General features: G+C 42.8%; 1 protein-coding gene across 6 annotated transcripts in view; it reads right to left on the bottom strand.

Moving 5' to 3' along the window:
• Nucleotides 1-271: 271 nt before the first annotated feature.
• The window catches only part of tle2a (TLE family member 2, transcriptional corepressor a), a 45,789-nt gene continuing 20,255 nt past the window's right edge, over nucleotides 272-25,805 (bottom strand). The window contains exons 3-20 of one of the 6 annotated variants that reach the window (XM_074667769.1): nucleotides 16,622-16,685; nucleotides 12,316-12,360; nucleotides 10,144-10,206; nucleotides 9,682-9,786; nucleotides 9,038-9,248; nucleotides 8,596-8,612; nucleotides 7,570-7,665; nucleotides 6,921-6,965; nucleotides 6,106-6,267; nucleotides 5,538-5,661; nucleotides 4,504-4,700; nucleotides 4,200-4,279; nucleotides 3,403-3,652; nucleotides 2,840-3,087; nucleotides 1,628-1,775; nucleotides 1,359-1,509; nucleotides 1,035-1,111; nucleotides 272-801 (exon numbers count right to left, since the gene is read on the bottom strand). In XM_074667769.1, the coding sequence (XP_074523870.1) occupies nucleotides 694-801; nucleotides 1,035-1,111; nucleotides 1,359-1,509; nucleotides 1,628-1,775; nucleotides 2,840-3,087; nucleotides 3,403-3,652; nucleotides 4,200-4,279; nucleotides 4,504-4,700; nucleotides 5,538-5,661; nucleotides 6,106-6,267; nucleotides 6,921-6,965; nucleotides 7,570-7,665; nucleotides 8,596-8,612; nucleotides 9,038-9,248; nucleotides 9,682-9,786; nucleotides 10,144-10,206; nucleotides 12,316-12,360; nucleotides 16,622-16,685 (2,191 nt within the window). In that variant the 3' untranslated portion in view covers nucleotides 272-693. Of the gene's footprint in view, nucleotides 802-1,034; nucleotides 1,112-1,358; nucleotides 1,510-1,627; nucleotides 1,776-2,839; nucleotides 3,088-3,402; nucleotides 3,653-4,199; nucleotides 4,280-4,503; nucleotides 4,701-5,537; nucleotides 5,662-6,105; nucleotides 6,268-6,920; nucleotides 6,966-7,569; nucleotides 7,666-8,595; nucleotides 8,613-9,037; nucleotides 9,252-9,681; nucleotides 9,787-10,143; nucleotides 10,207-12,315; nucleotides 12,361-16,621; nucleotides 16,686-25,805 lie in introns of all 6 variants that reach the window. The other 5 variants (XM_074667768.1, XM_074667771.1, XM_074667770.1 and 2 more) reach the window with 5 other exon arrangements.

The raw sequence follows: 25,805 nt of genomic DNA, 5'->3' as shown, positions 1-25,805 counted from the left end.
AAGTGGAGATGATACAATCATGTCGCTGTTGAAACTAAACCAAGAGAAAAAAAAAAAAAAACGCAGAAGTAGCTGGAACTTCACAGCACACCATACTGCCATCTGCCACACATCTGCTGCCCCGAGGAGCAGCCGCGTGCTGAGGCCTGAGCTGTACTGCACCAGGCCAAACTGGGCCAGGCCGACACAGGCTGGGACTTCGAGCACAGCACAGAATATTGAGAATATTTTTTTCCAGTTTCCAGCCTTCCCTGGTTCTTCTCTCCCCCCATGTCCCAATTCTTGTCTCTTTCCACAGGATGCAGTCCAACTGTATGCGAAAAATTCAAAGGCTAAAAAAATAAGTTTTTTTCTAATTTCTTGTTCACTACAGAGGTTTTATTTTGTTAAAAAAAAGAAAAAGGAACAAAAACAAAATTTCTTTGGAGGAATCCACAATTGCTCAGCTATAGACTAACCAGCGTTCTCAGAGCATTAAAACAAAGGTCAGTTTGTTTTTCTTTTTCCAGAGATGTGACTTTGTGCCCCCTTGCTCCTCTTTCTCATGTCTTTCACAAACGTAAACAAAACAAAGTAGGATTCGAGTTTCTCGTGTTTATCGATGCCACAGACGCTCTTTACAGTCATTGGTGCAGGAGGGAGCCCTGGCCCCGCCCCCTGATTATTAGTTTGTTTGTTTCAGCCAGTCAGAGTTCAGTAGATGACTTCGTAGACTGTGGCCTTCTTGTCCCCCGAGCCGGTGACGATGAACTGATCGTCAGGAGAGATATCACAGCTGAGGACCGATGAAGATTCCTTAGACTAAAAAGAGAGGGAGAGAGGAAGCATTGTTGAGTTATAAACAATCAATAAATTAAATTTTCATAATAAAATACAAATAAGATCAGCATTTAATGATGAGTAAATGGATGTGTTGGTGTCTAAAATAAGCTTAAGATTCAGGACACGATGATAGACAAGCAGAAAGATGAGTAAAAGAGCTTTAGACGACTGAATGTTTTCCATATCCATCAACCCGATGTTTTATGGCCTACCTGGAAAATACTGGATCCATAGGGTGTCCGCCATGCATTCAGGAGGTTATCTTTGCCTGTGCTCACGAACCATTTACCTAGACGACAAAAACACACACAGCCATCGTCAGATAAAGCCTCAGGGGAGGTGAGATATGGAGAAGTTTGAGAGAGAGGGGGGCTGTGCTTGTAAAGGAAGGGAGAGAAGAAAAGAAACTGCAGGAGATTTGTTCTGCTTCCCTAGTCAGAATATATGAGCCTGCGTGTGTGTGTGTGTGTGTGTGTGTGTGTGTGTGTGTGTGTGTGTGTGTGTGTGTGTGTGTGTGTGTGTGTGTGTGAGCGTACCGCAGTAGGCAAACTTTAGGGAGAGGACACAGCTCTCGTGAAGGTGCAGCTGGTACTTGTCAGGTTTGGAGACATGAAGGACTTCCACATTACTGCTCTCCATCCCCACAGCCAGCCACTCGCCTGTCGGACAGTAACCCAGAGAGAAGATCTGGAAGAAACAGAGGAACAGAGAAAGAAAGCAGCTGATTAAAAAGGGAAAGCATACATGATCTAAAGCAGCTTATCAGCTTTATGCACTTTGAGTTTGTGCATGTGTGTGTGTGTACCTGTGAGGTGAAGTCATGCTGCTGGAGCTGGCGTCCCTCTCTCAGGTCCCAGCAGCGCACTGTGTTGTCGAGCCCTCCTGTCCACAGTTTGGTGCCGTCGTTGGAGATGTCGATGCAGCTCGCTCCGTCTGTGTGGCCCTGGAACTGCCTACAGGGAGAAGTGTGCACAATTGAAACACAAAGAAATCTCTTCTCATTTTTGGCCCCTAAGTGGGCCATAAAAACCCACATAGGAGTGTACTTGGTTAACATATTTTAGCAGATACGTGGAACTGAAATGAGCCCTTGACTGGAGGTCATTGGTGGTGTTTGTTTTTGAATTAAGTACAGAACTATTGCAATTCACCCCCTTTCTTTCTGTATTGCAAGGGTCTGCAGTTCTAAGGTCCTGGGGTCCTTAATAATCTAAGCTAAACAGGCCACTTCTCAACATTTTTTTCTACTTTATAATTTAAACATCATCCAATCACACACCGTTCAGAAAATGTTAGGAGCTGATTTGCTTGAAAAGACTCCTTAATCCAAGATATGTAACCAATGGAGGTGGGAAGAGCATCTCTTAAAGGATTGGATGCTTCACTGACTGTGTACTATGGGTCTCCATCACAAGCACAAGGCTTTTCTGAATTTTAGATATAAGATGATGACATGTTCAACATGCCAATGTTGAATGCCAAAGCCTGAGGTGGGGAGAGCACACCCCCTTTTATGTTTCATTTCTATAGATAAAAAGCTAAGGCAGGGAGAGCATCAGCAAAGACACTCATGGATACAGAGCAAAGAGGGCAACAGTGATAGTACATGTGACACTGGTCAAATCCAGCACGGCAGACAAGGAGCTGGGATGGAAGTGGACAAAGATGAACTGAGCTGTCAGCTGATGTTCTGTCGGCCAAGCTTGACTTTCGAACCACTTCCATTAGCGTAACTTTTAACTATAATTGAGGGTTCTGAATCTCTGTGATTATTACTTTCTACAGAGTTCTAATACTCAATATATAATTATAGGAGAGGCCATAATTTTGACATACTAAAAACATATAAATAGTCATTATATCCTCCTAGTGAGGATAAGTGCCACATCCAGACCCATAAAATCTTAAGGTCTTTATTAGTAGACAGAAGACTTGATTTAAGGCCTGATGAAAAATGCTTCCCGTCTTTCCGTCTGAATCCTCTTTAGTTGGTGTGCAGACTCTTCTCTCCTCTTACCTGACCAGAGTCTGGTTGTGAAGGTCCCAGACGACGATGTTGCCGTCGCTGCAGCAGGAGAAGCACACCTTGTTGTCAGGAGAGATAGCCAGGGCATAGCAGGCAGGAGCAGACGACGTCAGCTCAGCCTTGATGCGAGGAGTGGGCGTGGCCAAATCCCAGATTGACAGTGTGCTGGCCTCACCGCCGACGATTAAAGTCCGTCCATCTGACAGCAACTTGCAGGAGCGGATGTAGTTATCCCTGTTCTGATTGGACGACAAGACAAATATAAACATTCACTTTCAATAAGGCCTGTTGTGCTGCTCTCTAATTGCTGACAAGGGGATAAAAATATGCAGAGGAAAGTGTGCTGCTACAGCAGCTTCACAGCTGCTGGAGGATTTGGCGGTGGAACAACAACATGAAGGTGATTCATCATCCAAAGTGTTTTTATGAGCAGAAAAACAGCAGCATTACTTTTGGTAGTAAAGCAGTGTTATTAGACACAAGATGGACAACAAATGTTAAAAATGAGCCCACATTAAAGTGTCCCCCTCCCTCCTTCCCTCCTCAGGCCTCACCAGACAGTCCAGCTGGGCCATGGGGCTCTTGGTTCCTGGCTGGCTGATGTCCCACACCTTGACGCAGCCTTTACCTCCAGTGTAGACATGACGTGTGGAGGTGCTGATGGTGACAGCACACACCACCTCCCCGTGGTTTAGGGTGTGGATCTGACGGGCATGACGAGGGATTCCTGGGCCCAGCAGGGCGTCAGGGGGGAAAGGTACTGGCTGCATCTGTCCGTCTGCGCTCACATGGAAAGAGTAGGCGCTGCAGAGAAAACAAAGTGATTAGAAACACATGAATACGAGGAAATAACAGGCTGCAGCTTTACTTAACCACACAGCCCATATCAGGAGGAGGAGGACAAACTTTTTATTTCCAAGAATACATTTATCTAAAACCTAAAGGCTTTGTTAGCTTAATTTTTAAATATGTCCTGTCAGCATTTTGACCTATGATATCTAACTCAGCTACATTTCAAAGAATCATTTTAGAAAAGGTTTGACTAATGTCTGACATTTACAACTGATGTCTGACTAAACATGAGTGTTTGAGCTTCTTTAAAACTTCCCTGCAAAGAGTACTAATCACCTTTTTCGTATTAGACAGAAAAAGCAACCTGATTTCAACAATGATTCTCCAGTGGTTGCTTTACATTTTGACATCACAAAATAGAGCTGAGGAAAAGTTTTGGAAACAGCATATTTCATTGCCCATTCTCCTGGAATTGTAATTGAAATTTGAGGAGAACCTGAGTGCAGCTAATAGTGAACAGGTGAAGATCTGAGTGATAGCGGGCAAAGAGGAAACTCACGGTTTTCCGGAGGCAGCTGACTGCAGGCTGGCAGGAAGCCCAGGGACCCTCATATGGGGGTGAGGGGATTCATAGCCCACCTGGAAGACAAAGTAAAAACAAAATGTAAGAAAAAAGAAGAGAGGATTTATAAAACAAACAAAAAGGCAGTCTAAGATTTAAAAAAATGGAGCAAAAAAATAAAATAAAATATATGTTGTACAAGCCGTAAAGTGATCTCCCTCTAGCTCACTTTGGAATTTGCTTACAGTGGTTTTATCTGTGAACCTGCAAGGACTAACGGACAGCAGAGCGTCTGTCTTACCACAGGGGATCGTCCGTAGCCTGCTGCAGCAGCCGCAGCAGCTGCTGCAGCTCCATTCATCTGGGGAGAGACCAGGTGGAGGCCAGCGCCATAACCCGCCGCTCCGGGCAGGTCCCCATTCACTCCTGGAGGAGGCAGACCGAACGCCCCTGGAGGGTATGCCCCCTGCACCGCCAGGGGGTTTCTCAGACCCAGAGCTGAATGCAAAGACAACACCAAGTCATTAAGGGGAGTAATCATCAAAGTGAGCAGATAATTGATGAGGACAACCAAACACAGTTTGTCTTTTGTTTCCATGGCGCAAAATCATCTCCACATTTTATCAAGGTCAGATTCTGTGACAAAGTTGTGACTGATGGCTGTGAACAGGCTGATGCATGTTACACAAAAATCCAGGACATCCCCGGCTGCTGCTCTGGACCACTACTGACCCCTGCTGGTCATCACACCTTCCTGCAGAGAGTGTGTGTGTGTGTCTGTGATCTTCCACATCTTCTCTCTGTGCATGTATCTTCATCTGAGAGCGTGTCGGTATGCAAGCATAATGTTGTGTGTTTGTGTGGGTATGTGTGTGTGTTTTGCAGAGATGGGGCTAACAGGTGATGTGAAAGATTTTTTTTTTAATGGAGAAAGAAATACAGTGAACGAGACAGCAGCTCATTAAGAAGCAGCTCACAGTCACAGTCCATCACCTTTCCTAATCTTTCCATTTAAATGTGAGGGGCGCTGGATATTTCCGCCCACAGCTGCTTATTAAGTCCAAATAGTGGTGGGTGATGGGGGGGCTGGCTGGACACCCATACCAAACACTGCAACCCCATGTTGATAGAGTCATTATATGAAACAAAGACAGTGCGCACACAAAAAATAAAAAACTTTATTACAGACGCAGATTCTTTAGAGTTTATGAGCAGTGTGTGTCATGACTTTGTTTTTGGGGGGTTAAAAGGAAATCTCAATGACAATGTTTCTTAAAATCAATGTTTGAAGTAACATTCACGTATTTTAAAATTAGAATTTTGGGATGTACTTGCCGAGGTCTACACCGGGTTTCCCAGGCACAGGTCTGAACTGTGGAGGTCCACTGGGTCCAGGAGTGTTGGACTCCTGAGACATAGGGGTCCCTGGTTTCATACCTGGAGTGCTGGACTTCTCCCTCTAAGGAAGCAGAGAGTAAAAAATGTTGAAAAAAGACAAAATAAACACAACAAAATTAATTGTCAGTGCTTTTAAAGCTTTATCTATTTAAAGCAGAAAAACACTGAAGGACAGAGTTATTCAGCGAGTTCAACTAAAGAAATGTTTAAAAACAGAAAGTGAATGACAATGAGGATGACTGAGGGCAGAGGGGAGATGAGGAGCACTGTGAGATGTCAACAGCTCAGACTGAACGAGTGGGATGTTGAATTTACAGCATAATAAGTCGGGAAGGAACTATTGACCCCCGAAAAAAAAACACGACAGAGTACAGAGTGTCCTGACAGCATGGAAACACTGGTGAGCAAACTTAAATATGTGTTCCACATAGATTTATATTTGAACATGGCCACAAAACTAAACCAAATATTTGTCTTTTCAAGTCCGTGTGCGGTCCATGTCTACCTGTGGAGGCTCTTTGCCACGAGATGGGGAGGTGGCACTGCTGGAGGAGGCCAGGGAGGTAGGGCTGGCCTGTGGGGGGCCCTCCTTACGGGAAGGGGGCATTTTGTCGAGGCCGTTCTCCCTGGAGGAGTAGGACTGCACGCTGCGGGGGGATGACGGGTCCTGAAAACAAAACACAGAGCGCAAACACAGATATTATGGCTAGTGTTGATTCATTCTGTGCTCCTTTCTACTGTGTCTGTTGATCACCTGGATAACAAGAAAATATGTCTGAATATCTACCAGAAAAGTCACTTATAGCTTCTTCTATTTTCAAAATTACTCTGATAACTGCAAGACTGTCTCTAATGGCTGAAACAAACCAGGTGGTTCTTCTGTCACTGGTTACAAACTATCCGTGATAAAAATTAGAGACTTCATCTCATTTTCCTGAAGAATTTTCAATATAAAATCCACTCTGCTCTTTAAAAGAACTAAGGTCATGCTTGCTAATTATTTTTCTACTATTAATCTTTTACAAGGAACACGTTATCACCTTGCAATCAATTTTTCCTGCCCACAGATATACAACCACTAAAACCTCAGCAGACAAACCTCCAGGATTACACTCCAGCAGCAGTAAAGTGCAGTCATGTGTGCTGCATATGTTCCTATGGTAATATATGTTGTGGAATAAGGACACACAAAGGAAGCAGGGGGAGCTCTTATTGTTATTATCATCACTATTCAGATGGTCCTGCTGGGTGTGTTTACATGATGTATGCAGATGAAAGCGCTGCAAAGCTGCAGACGGAGGCCGGCGGCCCACTACTAACCTCGTCCACCACCAAATTATCATCACTCTTATCCGCATCGCTGCCCTGTGAGAGAAAGAGGGGGAGAGGGAGAGTGTTTGTATATTCCTGCTCTGCGATCTGATATATGGAGATTATATGTAGAAATATACAACACATACACAGGAGGTTAGACACGAACTGAGAGGGTGCAACCACACGCATTTAAAAAAGTTTCAGGAACATTTTTTTGTTGTACTTGTGCAAGAGCTTTAATTTACAGATCTACAAATAGAACAAATTAAATATCTTATCTGGACTTTTTAATGTCTGAGATGAGATCGCCCTCACTTAATGCAGCGGACGGACCAAATGTAATTAGTTTTGGATGTTTAACTCTGAGAGGTGAAATCCTCTCAGGCACCATTGTTTTTATTATTACAGGTCCTTTTGGACAAAGCGGTGATGCTAAGATACCCAAGATGCATTTATCTCATACTTGATGTAATCCCTTATAATGGTATATAGATATGTGCTTTCTACAATGATGGCATAATACATTAAAGACTGCAGGGGGTAAATAAATCAATTAATATCTTCCGTCTGCTGGAATCTTCTGGTAGAGATCTGGCAGAGTTTGGTGAAACTTTTTCTCCAGTTAATAAAACATTTAACAGTTTTTGAGTCTCACATAGTCCGTCATGAACTCCTTCTCGTCTGCTTTCCTCTTCTTGCCATTACTGAGGTAGTCTGCCTGGCGGCCTTTATCCCCATTGGACAGAGAGCTCTGCAGAGAGGAGAGAGGGAAGAAGAGCGGAGGGTGAGAAGAGGAGGATGAATTTAGGAAAGAGGGCATAAGAGTAAGAGAGAGAAAGAGGAGAAGAAGAAAGGAAGAATGGCAGAGGTATGGAGGAGAGGGTAGAGAAGGAGGAAGAGGGTGATAATGAGGTGAGAGGGACTGCATAAATCATGTCTGCCTCATAAGCTTCAGAGATGAATGTGAAGGAATATCAGCAGGCATCGATTGGCCAGCTCACTGGAGGAGTGAAATAGAAAGAAGGAGAAATCTTCAAGTTTTCTTTAAGGCAGCGGCCTGGGCGCTTTGGCACTTAGAGAGTGTTTTTAACCGATACTTTTATAATTGTGCTGTGGCAGTGATGTAGTGCTGAGGTCTACCATGCTGTCAACTTGTCGCAGTGTCAGGCATTAGTGGCTGCAACGCTCATGAATGAATGATGAAAAAATGCAAAAAGAAAGATTTTTAGTGCTTCAGTGCCAAAGTTAAAGCAGACAAAAAAAATCAAAGTTGATGTGGTAAAATTGATCTGAAAAGTTAGTTTTTATTTTAAGAGCGACTGAGTTAATTGTGAGAAACCTTGAAGTTATTCCAAAAAAAAAAAAGAAGGAAAGACCTTTTTCTGAAATACAATTTCCTCACTCATTAGAGTCAAAGAAAGAGTTCTTTCCAAGAGAAATAATAATTGGAAAGGCAAATGTCTTTTTTATCACCTAATATTTACACTTTACGCTCACTTTTAGGTATCTTTTTGTTTTGCACTCTCTTTGTTTGTACTTCCTGTACTTCATACACTTTTGCTTTGGTGGATATCCATGTATAACACTGTTTATCTACAATATCAGAGACTGCTAAACAAATGGGTAGACAAGTGTGAGTGTACTTGATAGAAGTGATAAGTGTGTGGTAAGCTGTACTCACTGGTCCTGCTTCACGGTCTGCTCATTCCAGCAGAAGAGCCCAACACATCAGCATGAGAAGATAAGGACACACGCGCACACACACACACACACACACACACACACACACACACACAGACAAACATTAATGCAAGATATGTAGCATCACTTTACATCACTCTGCAGCTGATGACTCAGTGCAAAAACATCCCAGAGGAGTATTATTATCAACCAAACTCCTGTGCCCCGACAGCAATCCAAAGTAAAGCCAATCATCAGGAGCCATCGAGCCAAGCCTCAGTGTTCACTTTACTCCCACCTCAGCCAGGTATTTTTCTAACTCTCAGAATGTGATCCAACTTTAGTCGTGGCCCTAAACTTGTCTGTAGCTTTGCACCTCTGCTTTGAGAACCACAAACTGACAGAAGATAAGTGAACGGGGTTGATTTAGAGAGTTCCCGTACCTCTGTGGTGCTCTGCAGCGGCGGCGGCGGCAGCAGCTGCCTCGAGATGAGCTCTCTCATCCTTGGCAGCCAGCTGGGCCCCCAGAGCGCCCGACAGAGCCAGCAGACCGGATCCTCCGCCCAGGGCCAGGCCGGGGTGGGGCAGTCCTGATGGGTGTGGTCCCATTGGCAAACCCTGGGCATGCTGGGAGAGGTGCTGGGCCTGAAGCTGCTGCTGTAGTGGAGAGAGACAGAAGTAGAGACAAAACAAGAGGAGGGAGACGGAGCAAAGAGAGGACTGGGTGACTTAAGAGCACTAAAGGGTGTGGCTCACCAGGAAGTGAACAAGAGGAGGAAATGAGGAAGGTGCATCATGAACAAGAGGAGAAATGCGAGGGTGAAGGCAGTGGGGAGGCTCTGCAGCTAAATCAGCGTGGTTGGGACTTAAACAGGAAATATGAAAACTGAAGCACTATTTCAGTATTACTTCATGTCTTGAGCAGCTGATCGGCCGAGTGTCTGTCCTGGAACGATCACTGGAGCTACATGAATCTTAGCTCTGTGTTGTATTTTTAATATTTTGGGGTGGGCCTGTAAAACCTTGCCTCAGTAAAAGAAAACAGAAAAGGAGGGAGTTTAAATAAATGGGAGGATAAGGTACACACGCTATGAGGCAGAGGGGGGAGCCCACGTACCCCTATCGAAGCATTAAGCTCCCCCATGGTCACCTGTTTGGCGCGCTCCATGGCCTGGACCACCTGTTGTTGATGCTGTGGAACAAACCAAGAGTCATAATTTAATAAATGAATGACACAACTTCACATTTTTAGATAACTATTTTAAACCCTAAAACATTTTTTATGCATACAAGTATTTATAGTAGCATAAAAAACATCTTCTGGATGTTATGTGAATGAACTCTAATGTTCAGAGACTGAGGAAGACTCTTTGATGTTCTGTCCATCTGCAACTCCAAATGTGTGTGATCCTGTGTGTGTGTGTTACTGCTTGTTGTGTGGATTCATGTGCGTGCATGTGAGTTAGTGACAGGAGTGAGAGGGGAAGTAGGCATGTAATTGCAGTGAAGTCAGTGTGTGTGTGCGTGTGTGTGTGGATGTGCGTTTCACCTCCTGCGACAGGAATGGGATGAGCTGAGCACATATCACGTTCAACCGCTTGGCAATCTCCGTCTGAGGACAAAAAAAAAAAAGAGTTACTGTTGCTGTGATGAATAAACACACACTACCAACACACACACACACACCAAAACACACACGCAGCATGGCCTGCTTCTCCCAGGGCCAGTGTGGTAAATATTTCAGCTGCTTACATTTGGTCCATGCAAATGGAAACTCTGCCAGGGAGTTTGGCTAAAATATTCATGGACAGCATCTGCTGTGGCCTCAGCCAGCCCACACAGAGAGTGAGTGAGGGTGTGTGTGTGTGTGTGTGTGTGTGTGTGTGTGTGTGTGTGTGTGTGTGTGTGTGTGTGTGTGTGTGTGTGTGTGTGTGTGTGTGTGTGAACATGCCCATGCGTGTGCATGTGTTTCTGATGTGTCCTTGCATGTCTGTGTGTTTGCATGCTCCATGCTTGTGTGTGTGTGTGTGTTTCCTGCTGGGGGTCAGGGATTCTTGCTGTGGGTGTGTGTCTGTCTCGATCTGCTCTGCTACAGTGCCAACAGCAAACTCACCCCCCCCTTCTCCTCCTCTCCCTCCTCTTCATCATCTTCTCTCTTTCCATCTCTCCTCCTGTCCATCTCTCTTTCCATTTCACTCTGTTTATCGCTCTCTTTCATCTTTTTTCTATGCTGGTATTAGTGTAGTAATCAGTATTACAATCGTTGCTGTCACGTGATGTCTAACACACACACACACGCACACACACAAACATGTTTAGCTGCCTGACGAGGCCGTTCGGGCCAGTAATGATATGCATGCAGAGATCATGACAACATCATTATGGCCGCAGGCTGTTTGTCTTGTTGACAGCTAGACTCTGTTGTGTTTGTGTATGTGAGTGAGTGTGTGTGTGAGCAAAATCTGTGTACATGTGTGTGTTTGCGTGTGTGTACACACACATTCACTCCCCACCCCATTCTCTCTCTTAAGTGATTTATTGATGCTGGACTGAACCTCCACCCCCTCCTTTCTCTCTCCGTCTTTCTCTCATCTCTCCCTCCCTCCACTCTCCATTTTTCAGCCAAGCAGTGTACCCCTCTCCTCTTTCTCCTCCCCCTCCTTCCCTCCATCCTCTGAATCCATCACCCCCCACCCCAAGGGAGACACAATGATTTCTTGTTAGAGAACTCCAACTACTAAATGACATCTTCAGGAGAGAGGGAGAGACGGAGAGGAGGAGGATAAAGAAGGAGCGAGCAAAATAGGAGAGGGGAAATGAAAAGAGGAGGCGGAGGAGGAAGAAAAGGGCAGATTGGGTTGAGGGAATGACAGCCAATGAACAGAGGATGTGGAAGTGTGAGGAGAAACAGAGAGAGGGAGAGAAGAAACAGAAGGAAGGTGGGGGAGGACAAAAATGAGATTGGGGGGGTGGAGTGGCAGCGGTGGCACAACAAAAGCGAAGAGACTGTGATGGTGAAATGAACGAAGAGAGCGGAAGGGAGAGTAGACGGCAGGAAGGCAGTGACCTGATTTAAAGTGAAATTCAGCATGGACTGTACGTCTGAGAGGAGACAGAGGTGGAGAGGGGGTGCAGAGAGAAAAGACGAGTGCAGATAAAGAAAGAGGAATCAATGGAAAAGAAGAGAGAGGCAGGGATGGTGAAAAATTGAGATTAAGAGTGAGTATTAAAAGACAAAGTAAGGCAGGGATCTTACTGAAAAGAGACAAGAAAGAGGGATGGAGACAGAGGAGCAGGGTGGGACTGATGCTGTGTGATTGGAGCAGGGGGGGCACAGAGGCGGTAACAGACAGGGATTTATGACGGGTGAGAGGGTGAGAGGGGAAGCTGTTCAGGGCTCAGGGAAGGGCACAGTATTTTCATCCGTCTGTCTGTGCTGGAGAAATGAATTCTGTTTGTGGATCCTATTAACGCCTCTGCAGCATAAGGCCGCTACACAGGTCCATCAGAGGAGACAGACTGACATTAAGGTGGTCCAGAGACACAGGAAGACAGAGAAAGACGCACAGACTTTACTGAGAAAATTAGTTACTCTGACAATAAGTTACAGTAGGCACTGATACATATTTCTAAAAGAGCAAAACTTCAGCGTGTGAGGAACAACAGATAGGAGTGGGTGAGAGAGAAACAAGTAAAGGAGATGGACTCTGAGTTTACTCACCTGTTTGTGCATTTCAATGTTAAGGCCATAGGACATCTCGTAATACTGAAAAACAGCAGAACATCAGTTAAAATACATCAATGTGAGGAAAAAAATAATAATAATCCAACAATCCACTGAGTCAAAACAGAGACCAACTCATTTCATACATCTAAATACATAATCACATAGTCTGTCAGTATATGATGATAAATCAGTCCAATATGGCTAGCAATAGCAGAACTAGCACCACAGGTCGTTGGTCCACCAGGCAGGTTTAGGTTTACATTTCTGAGCTGGTTATGCATCACTACAGTCAACAGGTTGATTAGACATAGTGAAATACAACTTAATCTTCACTTTCAAAGATCAAAACACCACCAAACTCTATTGCACTTTGAGATGGCACCTAATAATATTTATTATAATAATAAATCTTATTTGTAAAGCACTTTTAATCACAGGGTGTCAAATTCTGTCTGTGCCTGTTTACATCCAGGTAGTAGAGCATTATAGCCACTCCACTGTTTTCCCCAGGAATACAGCCTCTGCGCATGTGTGGACACATATTTGTGTGTCTGAACCCATATGGGGCTCGACTTTGTGACTTAGTGTGGGGGGTGGTAGGGGGAACAATTCACTTGCAGGTAGGGACGGGTACCTTTCAAATTTGAAACATTACGGCACCGATGCCCAGTACCGATACTCAATGGTACCAATTTTCTGTATTTTTTTGTGTTTATGTAGTAAAAAAATATCAATCTGTTTAATAATAAAGAGTATTTTTTTCTCAAATTAACATAGTTATTCTTCAATTTATAACCTTGCAATGCTGCGTTCGTGTCCAGCATGGAAAATAGCCTACTTTTCCAATCCCTCATAGTCACAAGGATACATTTTGGTACCTTAACATGATATTTTTTTATTTTACGTGCACCGGTACCAGGTAGTCTTGACAGAATTCGGTCGGTACCTATAAAAGTTCCTAATTTGGTTCCCATCCCTACTCGCAGGACATAAATCACTTGCACTGGCTGCGCTACAGACTAGACGCATATATATTTAGGGCCTCAAACTGTAAAATAATTATTGGATAAAATAAAACGATAAGGATAACTCCTTTAATCAACTGGTACATCAGTAACTATCCTTTGGTTAGCCAAATGTGAGCATCCCTGGGGGAATCATTTTTCTTTTTAAAAACTGAACAAGCAATGTAGAGTTTGTGAAAAAAGAACAAAAACAAAGTTCGGTAACAATAATTTATACATAATAATAACCTACAATAAAGTTCAAAATGTTCTACAAATGCTATCTTCAGGATGAAATAAACACTTTAAAGATGAACCAATGTCAAACTTGACGGATCCCAAAAACAAACCAACTTAACCCCCTCTATGTGTAAGGTTTAGTGTACCAGCAGCTTGAGCTCACAGTTAACCTTTGAGGTTTTATCTCTGCCATGAAAACATTACAATTTCAGATGCTGTATCAAAACGATAATAAAGTAAACTAACAAAAACAAAGTCTGGTATAGATACATTACTCAACAAAAACCTCATGTCAACAACAAATTGTCCCTACAGCTGCAGTCAGTTTCATGTACACACTCCCTAAAATACCAACTAGAACAACAAAGATGAGTAAATCCACAGCTTAGACTGGGCTCTAACAAATGTATTTTTTCCTGTTGGTTCAAAGTTTCCAGAAAAGCAACATGCCCTGCTGTTTGACGACACCACTGAACCCTTTTTTAGTAACAAAACTTAATGTTTGTGACCTGTTTTTGGAAGATTAATGTCTTGCTAGAACTGAAGAGGCTTAGGGGGCTGAGTGCTGCAGCCTGGGAAGTCAGAAAGTATTAAAAGTCAGTCTAACATATTTTTGTTTTTGACATTTTGGGGGATTTATTGAAGATAACAAAAATTGTATCCCCTAACCCTTTTGTGTCAGGATATAAAAATGAGAAACAAGCAAAAGAACACACAAAAAGTGGGAAAGTGAGTGCCGTGAAACACCAATGACGAAATGATGTTAAATATTTTTGCTATATTTACATAAAAATAGAAATTTATATGTGGGTTTCGGCAGCTACATTCAACAGTGGGAGCCTTGAGCCACTCAGTCTTTTCCTTTCCTTCCAGCTTCAGATGATAGCAGTCCTTGTGTGTGCACCCTGAAGTGGCCATAAAAAGCGCAACACTGCTAATTTCACCTTGGCTCTGCTGAAAGTCAATGGCACTAAAATGACCCTGAGGCACAGCCAGAAATCAGAGGCGAGGCAGCGAAATTGTGGTTGGGCAGAGGAAGGTGACAGACTATTGCAATAATCTTGTCTAATGTGAGCTATTTGACCCTGACTTTTACTCGAATGTACAAAGAGCTGCGAGGAGCACAGAAGGCAGTGAATGCCAGAGAGACAGACAGGTGAGGGTCTCTCTTTTCCGCTCTGTCTCCCTCTCTCTCCACCTTCAGAGATGGATGGAGGAGGGAACATTTTAAAGTCAGATGCTTCTGAAAGTGACAGGCTGACATTTGCTTTTCAGTGTGACTGCTTGTGGAGAGTGGAGATTGGCAGTTAGGCAGCCAGAACAGGCTGGCAGGATGGGAGAGGGGATGGCAGGGGTCCTCTCTCCCCAGACATCTTTCCTGGCAGTTAGCAAAGTGTGTGTATGTGTGTGTGTGTGTGTGTGTGTGTGTGTGTGTGTGGTTGTATGCACGTGCATATATGTGCTCTGCGTGCATGTTTTCCCTGCAAGTGTGTGTTTGCCCCTCTTTCCCTGTGTGTCTGTGTGTGCCACCATAAAAGACGCCTTTCCTGGCAGCTGGCAGCTCTGCTCGGCAGTCGCTGTGCCAAGTTTCGCCTGTTGCTTAGCAACATCCAAACTCATCCAAACCCAAATCATCAGCCAGGAGAGGAGACCTGGCCTGTGCTCGATGCCAGCTAACCCCCCCCTCCTCCCTACCGCTAAGACTTCAATCCCCCCACAAGTCCTCGCTCTGTGCCAAGATTGCCACATAGTTCTTTTTTTTTATTTGGCAGTCTGATTTTAGTCAGCTGTGTTTTTTTGATCACAGGTGAGGCTAAGCTGGTGGTTTGCAGACATAAAAAAAAACAAACAAAAAGACAGAGATTTATAGCCTCTACTTGATCAAGAAAACAGCTGATCATCATGCATTTCTAAGGAGCAGATATTCAGACAGCGCTGAGTGGATGGTAAATTATGCAGCTGTGTCAGAGCACACAGACTGACCACACCAACCTCTGAGACAGCACAGTGAGGGGACGACTGACTGCAATAAAACAACCACCAAGCCACTTATAGAGGCCGTTATGACTGCTCTCCACACTGATTACTCAATCCTTGTCTTCATTAACTACATCAAAGAAGTTTTAACGGCTAGTGTTACACATTAAGGTGCAAATAACAGAAGGTCTCAGGCACAGGCACGTAGAGATGATTACTGCGGTTGAGAGTAAATGAGAGATGTAAGGTTTGAGCATTTATATCTGCTGCTGTTCGCCCATGCACATATGTCAAGAGTAGTAAAGTTTTACTGCATCCAACGCGGTAAACCTAACTGCTTATTCAGAGAGAAGGTTTTGAACCTGTTTGACAATAGCTTTGTTTTCATGGTCAAATGTAAAAGAAATCATCAGCAGTGTAGGATTATTTCACTGTCCCTGAAAAAGATCAGAGACATGCGCTTTGTACGACACGTCACATGACAAACTTGTTTTGGAAAACTGGTATCAGTATCTGCTCTTGTTTTCATAATCTGAGCGTCCCTAATTTATTTAAATAAGAAGCAGTGTTAAATTTGACATAAAAAAATAATAGAGAAAACATTTGAAGCCAGCTTTTAGCAAAAAGGTGTTTAAATAAATTTGTTAGGATGGACTGTTTGAGGTTTTTTATGCTGCCAGAGAAATGTGGACACACATCAGCAGCACGGTCTGCAGTGTACATCTGAAAAAAAAAACACCCTCAAAGAGAAGAAACAGGATTACACGCCCATGTAAGTGCTGTTTATTTTGCAGTCCTGTAATATGGGGTGTTTGTGTGTGTGTGTGTGTGTGTGTGTGTGTGTGTGTGTGTGTGTGTGTGTGTGTGTGTGGTCTCGCATGTGGTTTTTGGTGGGTGTTGTTTGGCAGCTGTGAGCAGATGAAAGGGATTGGTGGACTTGGCACCGACACTTGTTATGAGTGAATGTGGAGAGGCATGGCCTGTGTGAGTGTGTGTGTGTGCGCGCGTGAGTGTGTGTGCCTGGCTGCTGGCTTTTGTGTGTGTGTTTGTGTAAATGTGTGTGTGTGTGTGTGTCTCACCATAACATAGTGTCTCTGGATCTCTGTCTTCTCTGTAGCCAGCTTTTCACATTCCAGTTTCAAACTGCAACAAAAGAGAGGAGGGGGGAGAAGAAAGTCGGTGAGTTTTCATGTGTATCATATCCAGAATTAAAATACACGCTGCAATTAGCGACATGACAACAAATTACTCCTCACACCCTCACTCTCCTCGTCACCCCCCTCTCCCCTCCCCTCCTCTTCTCTCTCGCACTCAGCGGGGGAGGGGGGGGGGGCAGGGTGACTGGGGTGCTGACAGCCCATTATCACCTCAGAGCAGAGCAGAAATAGACGAAGTCACGCTCAGAGCCTGAAACGCAGCCAAGACTGCAGGCAGGCACATCCAAGGTGTCTCTCCCTCTCCGCCTCTCTCCTTCCTCTCTCTGGACAATTTTCAATCTACTCCTCTGCCCTCCACTCCTCCTCCTCATTTTGTTGCTTTCCCAATTACCAGTCTCTCTTTCTGTCTCTCTGTCTGTCTGTCCGACTGCTCCCCCTCTTTCACCTTCGACAGCACACTTTGTCGACTTTCACTGAAGTGGCTTTAAGTGGGTCAGGGGGCCAATTCTGTCCCAAAATGTAATAAATCTGCCTCCTTTCTCTTTATGCTTGGGACATGACCTGTGTCGGTTGTTCAGTCTGTCAGCATGTCAGCCTTCCCACAAACACACACATTTTCTGACTGCCAAACACCTCTTTCCCATGCGTCCTATAACTCTGTCTGTCCTCTGTGTCTGCCTGTCTCTCCTCACACCCAAAACTGTCCCCTGTGTCCCCTAAAACTGGATAACGCTGATGGCTGAATTTGCAAACACATGCACACACACACACTCCTCCATTTCCGACTATGTGTGTATAAACACCTCCCTTGTTACCTCTGCAAGTCTCCCTCCTTCTCCCTAACTCCCCCTCCCCTGGGACGCTGTGTATTTCAGGCCTTTGGCAGTTTATGTAGACTTGTTTGCAGGCAGCAGATATATTGATGGTGGGGGTTGGTGAGGTGTAGTGAGCAGGGATGTTGGAGGCGGATGGAGGGAGGATGTGGTGTTGGAGGTGTGGGGGTCATTTGGCGGAGGAAAATTAGAATATGATTAATACTGCAACATTACCCCCAGCCGCAACAGGTAATAACGGCCCCATCCGCTCGCCTTCTCCAGCGCCGCGTGCACACACACACACATAATTGACTCATTTATCATCGGCAGCCAGTTCAGGAGGAGAGGGACGAGGGAGGAGGAGAGGGAGAGGCAGGATGAAGAGGGTGGAGGGATGGAGGGGTGGGTTAGTGAGGATTAAACCCCCACCCTATAGATTTTTATTACAGTGGAATTGCCTCTCGGCAGAAGTCACTCACAGCTGGGCTGAGGACTAATGTGACTGTGTGTGTGTGTGTGTGTGTGTGTGTGTGTGTGTGTGTGTGTGTGTGTGTGTGTGTGTGTGTGTGTGTGTTCATCAGGACATAAACTTAGGATGAGCTTAAAGAAGAAAAGCACACACAGACACTTTGAGACACAGAGAGCTCATTATAAAAACTTAATGTTTGGTTCACAGGGACAGAGAGGTTGTTGTCAAGTTCCTGTTACCGTCACTGTAACTACTATTCATTCAAACTAATCATTCAGACAGATTTCAGTTTGTTTGTCAGAAAGGTTTAAACTGAGGCCATGGCCCACTAATTAGAGAGTATATTTGTTAATAAGACAAATGTTTTGTCATTCAGTAGCGGTGGTTCACCTGAGAAACTTGGCGATGTTCCCAGTGCACAGTTAACTTTGAAAAACAGAAAGAAGACATCATAGACAACCAACAAGATGATTTGTTTTAACCTCAATTGTGGCAACAAAACTTGGAAATAAGGGTCGGATGTCAAAGAACAAATCACAAACTGATGATCAGATGAAGGCAAGCAACCCAAGCAGTCAGAGGTCCAAAGATACAACTCTTCTTAACATCAGTTCTGCCCCTGAGTAACGTCTAGAATAAGACGCGTTACTCTGTGGCAGAACTGAGTAAGACAGATTGATTTGAATGAAAACAATCTGTCAACTTACACAGGATCCGTTCTGTTGCAGTACGTCTGCGTGGCTGATCCGTCATGTTACAGGTAATATGCAGCCACCCTATTTTTGACAGATGCAGAGCTGTGATGCATAAATTCAGCATAGAAATGATCGAGCAGGACAGGAAGTGGTGACCGGAAACTACCTGAAAACACCCAGTGACTTTCAAAATAAAACAAACTGTGTCAAAATCAGTTTGTATTTAGCTTTACTACGATAACAGAAGGACATAATGAGTGGAGCCAGGTCACAGGTCAACAGGTTTGAGGTTTTACAGCCTAACGTGAATGAAGAGAGACTTATCAATGGAGTGGGAAGCGTGGAAACTCCTTGGTCTGTGACTCCAGCTGTCTGTCAGTCATACAGCTCGTTGGACTAAACATGTATCCAGTGTATTTCAGGCATAAGAGTATATGAAGTAAATATTGTTTTTTTTAACTTTTTTTTCTTATCTTATTTTTATTTTTTTTTTAAAAAAGACTTTTTTAGACCCATTTATTACAAACCCAGGGTGAATTTTGCACTTTGGTATCCTTGGGAATCCTAAATAGTAAAACTGTGCCAAACTTGAAGACACTGACATCTCTTTACAAAACCTCTGTGATTTTACCCTGCTTCACTTCAACAGCCTTAAAATTGTCACGAGCGATGTCCAGATGTTGTTCAGTGGTCTGCTTGAGTCTTTAGGCTTCTGTTGATTCTTTCAAAAGGGAATATTTACCATAAAGTAATGTATTTTCTATGTAAGGAAAGCAATCCTCCATCTATGCTGTATCCCATCTGAATTTCCTCTAATACCGTAGCATCGATAGTGATGCTTACACTTGCGGTAAAATCTCACAAGTGTCACCTTTATTGTGATGCCAAGATAACGGACACAGAGACTAGTTTCAGAGACATACCCTATTTATTCTGAGCATGTCATTTTTTAACTGGAGCCTCAAAAAGGGGCTCAGAGGGGAACAGGTTAATTAGAGGGAAAATGTATCTGATAATAACTAACAGCTTGTGATGGCACCTTGAAACTTCTGTTTCTGGGACAAGATCCAAATTACGTTGTTCTTAAAACAGACATGAGTATGAAATTCTTTCATTTAGGAAGCTGCAAGTGGAGAAATTTGACGCCTGTGAGTTTAAATGGAGCCAAGCTAACAGAGTTAACTTGTTTTTACATCTGCAATTCGTAATTCTCAGCCCCAGCTTCCACCTGCAGGCCATGGCTAATAGGGGGCTTATAATATTATCCCATCACTTCTCTATTCCTGCTCATTGAATGAGGAGTGTTAAGGATAGAGCTAAGATGCTAAATACAACTGCATCTCTCTATATGAGCTATTTCAGCCACAAAGCAATTAATTTCAATGCATGTTTGAAAACCAGTTGATTCAAAACAATTTGTAGTATATGAATGTATGGCTTTCTAAACTATGTTTCAACAATTCACAGCTGGTCAGGCCATTCCTGTGGTTCAAGACACTTGGAAAACGACCGTTTGTGGTCTGAATGCCACATAAACAAAACCTCTTTGGCTCATCAGATTTCAATTTGGCAAATGAGCAGCAGAGAGTCAGGGGACCAAAATCAATATCTCCTTACCCGTAAAATCAGCCCTCTGTTGTTGGCACAGTGCTCCAGAAATCACACAAAAGCCCTACACAAGGTTACCAAAAAAAACATACACAGATACACACACACAGAGACAGTGTGTAGATGGACACTTGTGCTCACAGAAAAAGACCCCAAGGTCACACTCAGGAAGAGATAACTGTTCCTCGCAAAATGGACTTCAAGGAATAAAATTACTGTGTTTGTGCGTGAGTGTGTGCGTGTGTGTATGTGTGTGTGTGTGTTCCATTATGTGATTGTAGCATAAAAGAGTTGGACGAGGGAAGAAAATGAGGGAGGGGAGGAGAGCGGTGAGCAGGAAGTGGGTATTTCATGTCGAAATGATTGCCTGTAATAATTAGTGTTTGGCTCAGCACCATTTACTGTGAGAGAGGGAGAGAGGACGGGAGAGAAAGACACGGCAACAGAGCGAGAAAAACAAGATTGAGTGAGCAAGAAAGGGAAAATTCAGCAAGAAAAAAGGAGATATGACTCTGAGAGCATGTGTGTGTGCATCCCCGTGTGTGTTTGTGTGAGCCACGGTGGGCTCGGTTCCTCCAATCTTTCACTGGCAGTGACAGGAGATAAGATGATCATCCGAACACGCTACAAATCTGCAGCCTGCCAGCCTTTAGACAGCTCTGTCAGTGCAACACACACACACACACACACACACACACACACACACACACACACACACACACACACACACACACACACACACACACACACACATATATAGACCACAGACATGCACTGACATACCACTTGCAGCACAGAAGCATTTTTGTGTGTATGTGCTCTCTAACACGTTGAAACAACACACACAAACACAACACACACTGCTGCATGTCGTCACAAAAAAAGCCAAACACACTTCAGCACAAATACAGTCTGTGCATCTACGCATACACAGAAATCTACTGCATAAACAAAGACACAAACACACTGGTACACACTAACAAGAGCCTGTAGAAAGTGAAGCATCTAATTAAGTCGGTGCACTTTGTAGAAATGTGCCGACTGTCTTTTTAGTCTGCGTGTTTGAAACAGGCTACTGGGTATTGTAAAAATGTCAACTCTTTCTTTTGCAGTGTTTTCTTTTCTTCACAATTTTTTACTTTCGTAACTCTATTACTGATTATTTTACTGAACAAAGACAATTTCATTGGTTTATTACCCATAAACAACATTAGAGATGCTGCTGGCTGTTTCAAGAATATCTTTACTGTGTTTACAGATGTGGAATTCAAGAACAATGATTTTGGCGTCAGATCAGTGAGGTAAGGAGCACAGAAACCATTAAATCATTAAATATGTAGGTGCCAGCTGATTTGTATTTATTTAGTTATTTTAAAAATGCATGAATAAAGGTATTTTCCAAAAGCTATTAGGTCTAAAAAACGTTAATTGTGATGCTTTATCAAAACAATGTTTTAATACCAAGGCATTTATCTCATCATGGGAGTATTTTTTTGCGTCAGAAATGTTTCCAGTTTAATCCAGTTCAGTGTGAAGCACCTTCACAGAGATGAAATTGCTTTCTGAGAGGGTGATTTTCAAACAAAAAAAAAGAGATAAGTGATTTTTTTTACACTGTTTTCATTTTTACGGCAGTTTAGCATCAAGACTCTTCTACTTCAGAGCCATGGTGTTGTGGCACACATAGAATGTCGTCAAGTATTTTTTCTTGCTGAACCATGTGAGGTCTTCTCTGAAAAAGGTATTGTCTGGCCAGTGACCCACAGTTTTCCAAAACCTGTGTGCTCAGCATTTACGATGTCTACCCAGATGTTTAGGCTACTTATGCCACGAGCACCTATGAATAGGGATCGGTACCTTTCACATTTGAAGCGATACAGTACTGATTAACTGGCAATCGGTACTCAACAGAACGTATTTTCAGTACTTTTGTGTGTATTTATATGGTAGTAAATATTAATTTGTTTAATAATAAAATCTCAAAGTTTTTCAATTTAACACTTTTATTTCTAAATATATAAACTTACACTGCTGTGTTCATGCCCAGCATGGAAAATCAACTACTGTTCCACTCACTCACAGTTGCAAGGATGCATTCAGGTACCTAAAAATGTTATAGTTTGAAATTGCTCATTTGCTACATGAATAGCTACTTGTAACTACAGACAGAATTCAGTCAGTACCTAAAAAAAAAAACCTAATTCAGTACCCATCCCTACCTGTGTATGCCCAAATCATCATAGAAATGTCCAGGAGCTTTCTCTTGTCTCTACAACTAAGGATGCAGTGTCCATGACTTCCAAAAAGAATGTCAGCATTTGTGGGTAAAAAGAAAAAAAAACTGTGTTGATATTTTTAGCCCATGCAGTGATTTTCCCTGCAGAGTTATGTCCCTCTGATATCAGTTAGCAGCCTTATCCCTTTGTTACCTGAATATTATCATATGATCTGAATCTTTAAGCAATTTAATGTTCAGTAATTTAAATCCTTTAATTCTTTAAAGTTTTACTCTAAGGACTATTATTCTGAAATTGCTCAATAACACCTCACAAAGCCTTTCATAAAGTAGAGAACATCCTCCCATCTTTACTCCTGGGGATCTCTTTAGTGCCATTTTATATCCAGACATGTTACTAACTTGTTGCAAAAGTAACATTATTGGTTTCGTGTAGGAATGGAAACTGTTCGGTTCACCTGGCTCAGCTCAGAGCCTGTGAGTTGTTTGAATCACGTCTTGTTATTTTTTCTTTGTTTTACTTCTCAGTTAGTAGCGTGTGTGACATTAGGAGAAGAAGTATAGCAGGACAGTTGTGTACATGGTGAGCATAGAAGACAAACAGAGTTAAAGGATGCGCTGGTTCTGCTGTTTGGGGGTACTTTGGATTTAGAATGAGCTCTGATGAGGGTGGTAAGAAAGTGGTTGACAAAACTGCGGCTGAGTGTTGCAAACTAAGCAATTTTCAGAGCACCTCTAGCGCCTGTTATTAAAATAGTGTCTCACAACAAATCTAGCGACGATTGTGGATTTTGAAGACTCTGACCTGAAAGCACGTTTTGATCTTACTCTTCTCAACAAGCAGAGGGTGCTGCCATGATCCACCCCCCAGTCCAGATCACACACAGGCAGACGAGTCCTCTTCACTTGCAGCAGGTCCCCTCATCTGCAATCACTGAACAACTGAATTGTGCATATGCTTGTCTCTTTTGGGTCACTTTGACGGCCCTAAGCCCTGATAAAAGAGGAGGGTAAATATTTTGACTTTAAAACAAAAAAACAAAAACTAAAAAAACTAAAAAAAAATAGGATCAACAAACAAAAGATTAAAAAGAAAACTGTCAACAGTGGATTATTGGGATATGGTATTTTGGGATGTTGAAAACAACAACAATGTACACTGAACCGAAAACTGTAAACACAAAACAATGATAAGATCTGAAACGTGGATTTTGTGAACTGTTCCATCCATGGTTGGGAAATATTCTTCCAGGTGTTTTTTCTTAGGCACCACCTTACTTTTTCAGTATACTGTTGTTCCTGTCACTATAAGACTTTTTTATATAGTCTTCACACCATTAAAAAAAAAGTGTTCACTGGTTTGGAAATGATTAAAACCTTTCTATGACCGTTTTACACAGTGTCAAAACATTTTTGGAGTTTGGGTTATAACTAGCATATATTAGCTTTAAATGCTTAGTTAAATCATTAGGTTTGTAGGCTTATCCCTTTATCCCTTACTTTCTCCTTACAACAAATGTGAGGTTCCAAAGACCATTTTATTAAAACAGACTGGTTCTTGGTAGTGAGGATTTCTTTTGTTTATCAGCTAAAGCAGAATACTTTTTTTTTTTTTTTAGAAAAGCATGTTCATAATTTTTGAGGAAGAAACAAAAGACCAGTAGAAACCTTCTGGAGCCCTATGAGACATAATGGTTTGCCTGTGTCATAGTAAGAAATTATATTAGAACATAATAGAAAAAAAAGACCAAAGGAGCAGAAAAAATGTTCCCAATTAACAGCCCGTAATTGACTTATGATTTTTATAAAGGGACTAATAAATTCATGACGTTTTTAAAGCATACAGCCTAATAAATACTACTACAAAATGCACGAACATTTTAAATAAGCAAACATTTCCAGGCACTAAACCTCCTGATCCTTATTAATCCTGACATGCTGCTAGCAGGTCTGGCTCCTCCATCACTTGTTCTGCAGTCTGGAGCCCGTCGTCGTCTTGGCAAACAAGCATCATAACTGACACAAGTGCTGCACAAACATACAGCGAGCAGCCAGAGAAGAGCCCGCGCCATACACAGACACACACACACACACACAGACACACACACACTGATGAGAGTGAGTGCAGCGGTGTCGTGCCTTTACAGTGTCAGGAGCATTTAGCCCTGCAGCCTCCAGGTGTGTGACTGTTCACTTTACATCACATTAACTATTGATCAACCTTTCCTCTCTGCTCCGCTGGAAAAACCTTCTGCCTCTCTCTTCAAACACACACACTTAAAAACACACACACAAGGGACCCACCCAGCTTGCCTGCGTGCTCTTTCATCAGCTCTCAAGGGTGTGTACAACAGCAAATACACACACCTACACACACACACACACACACTCAAAAACAAAGCTGGGATCTTGTCGCACAATAGCAGTCCAACTGTACTCTCCTCTGCTGCCAGACTTACTGCAAGAACTGCTCTTTCCTTCACACACACACACACACACACTCAAAACAGGAGTATCACAGCACAGAGCAAACCCACAAATTAAATGCAAATGAAATTTTACACCAACGGCAAACAATCTGCCTCCCTAAAGCAAATATTATTTATGATGTGATGAATGATGGCAGTTTAGCAAAGAGGATACATGGCTATCTAATCAAACAATTATCTAATTATATCTGAAAACAAACGTCCAGACACGACCTCGACAGATGCTTCATGTCTTTGCCTCCTGCAGACCTTTATCCAGAGTTTATGTCACGTTATGGGTGGGAATGCAACTGTAATGCTAACAAAGTTATATATTGTTGTAAGACAGCTTAAAACTGTTTTCTTCATACAGTTTTTCTATTACATAGAGTTAATGGCTTGTAATACTTGATTCTGATTGGTCAAAATCCCATAAAACTGTTTTTCAAATCTCAACAGTAAAACTGATGAAGTAAAAAACATGACGATTTATCATTAGTCTGTCACACAAAGAGGCTAATAAAAATCTGCTGCTACAAACGCATTTCAGAACAAGCTTTTCCAGTATGAATATAAATAAAAGGGCTGTGATGATAAGCTATTCTCACGATTCAATTCTATCGCGATGTTTGGAGGGACAATTTAATTTAAATTGTGATTCTTTGATATTTATGACTTTTGTGATTTGTTTGCTTTTTTAACACCAGACCATAGGAAAAAGTTAAATGATGATGGGGCCATATTTCCCCATAAAATGCACATCACATGAGTCACAAAAAACAATTTCACCCTCTGCTGGAGAAAAGTGGTAACTT

Source organism: Halichoeres trimaculatus, unplaced genomic scaffold (assembly GCF_033239565.1).
Source record: "Halichoeres trimaculatus isolate MK-OKI-2021-1 unplaced genomic scaffold, fHalTri1.1 fHalTri1_scaffold_4, whole genome shotgun sequence".
Lineage (NCBI taxonomy): Eukaryota > Metazoa > Chordata > Actinopteri > Labriformes > Labridae > Halichoeres > Halichoeres trimaculatus.
This window is presented reverse-complemented; position numbering and strand designations above follow the sequence as displayed.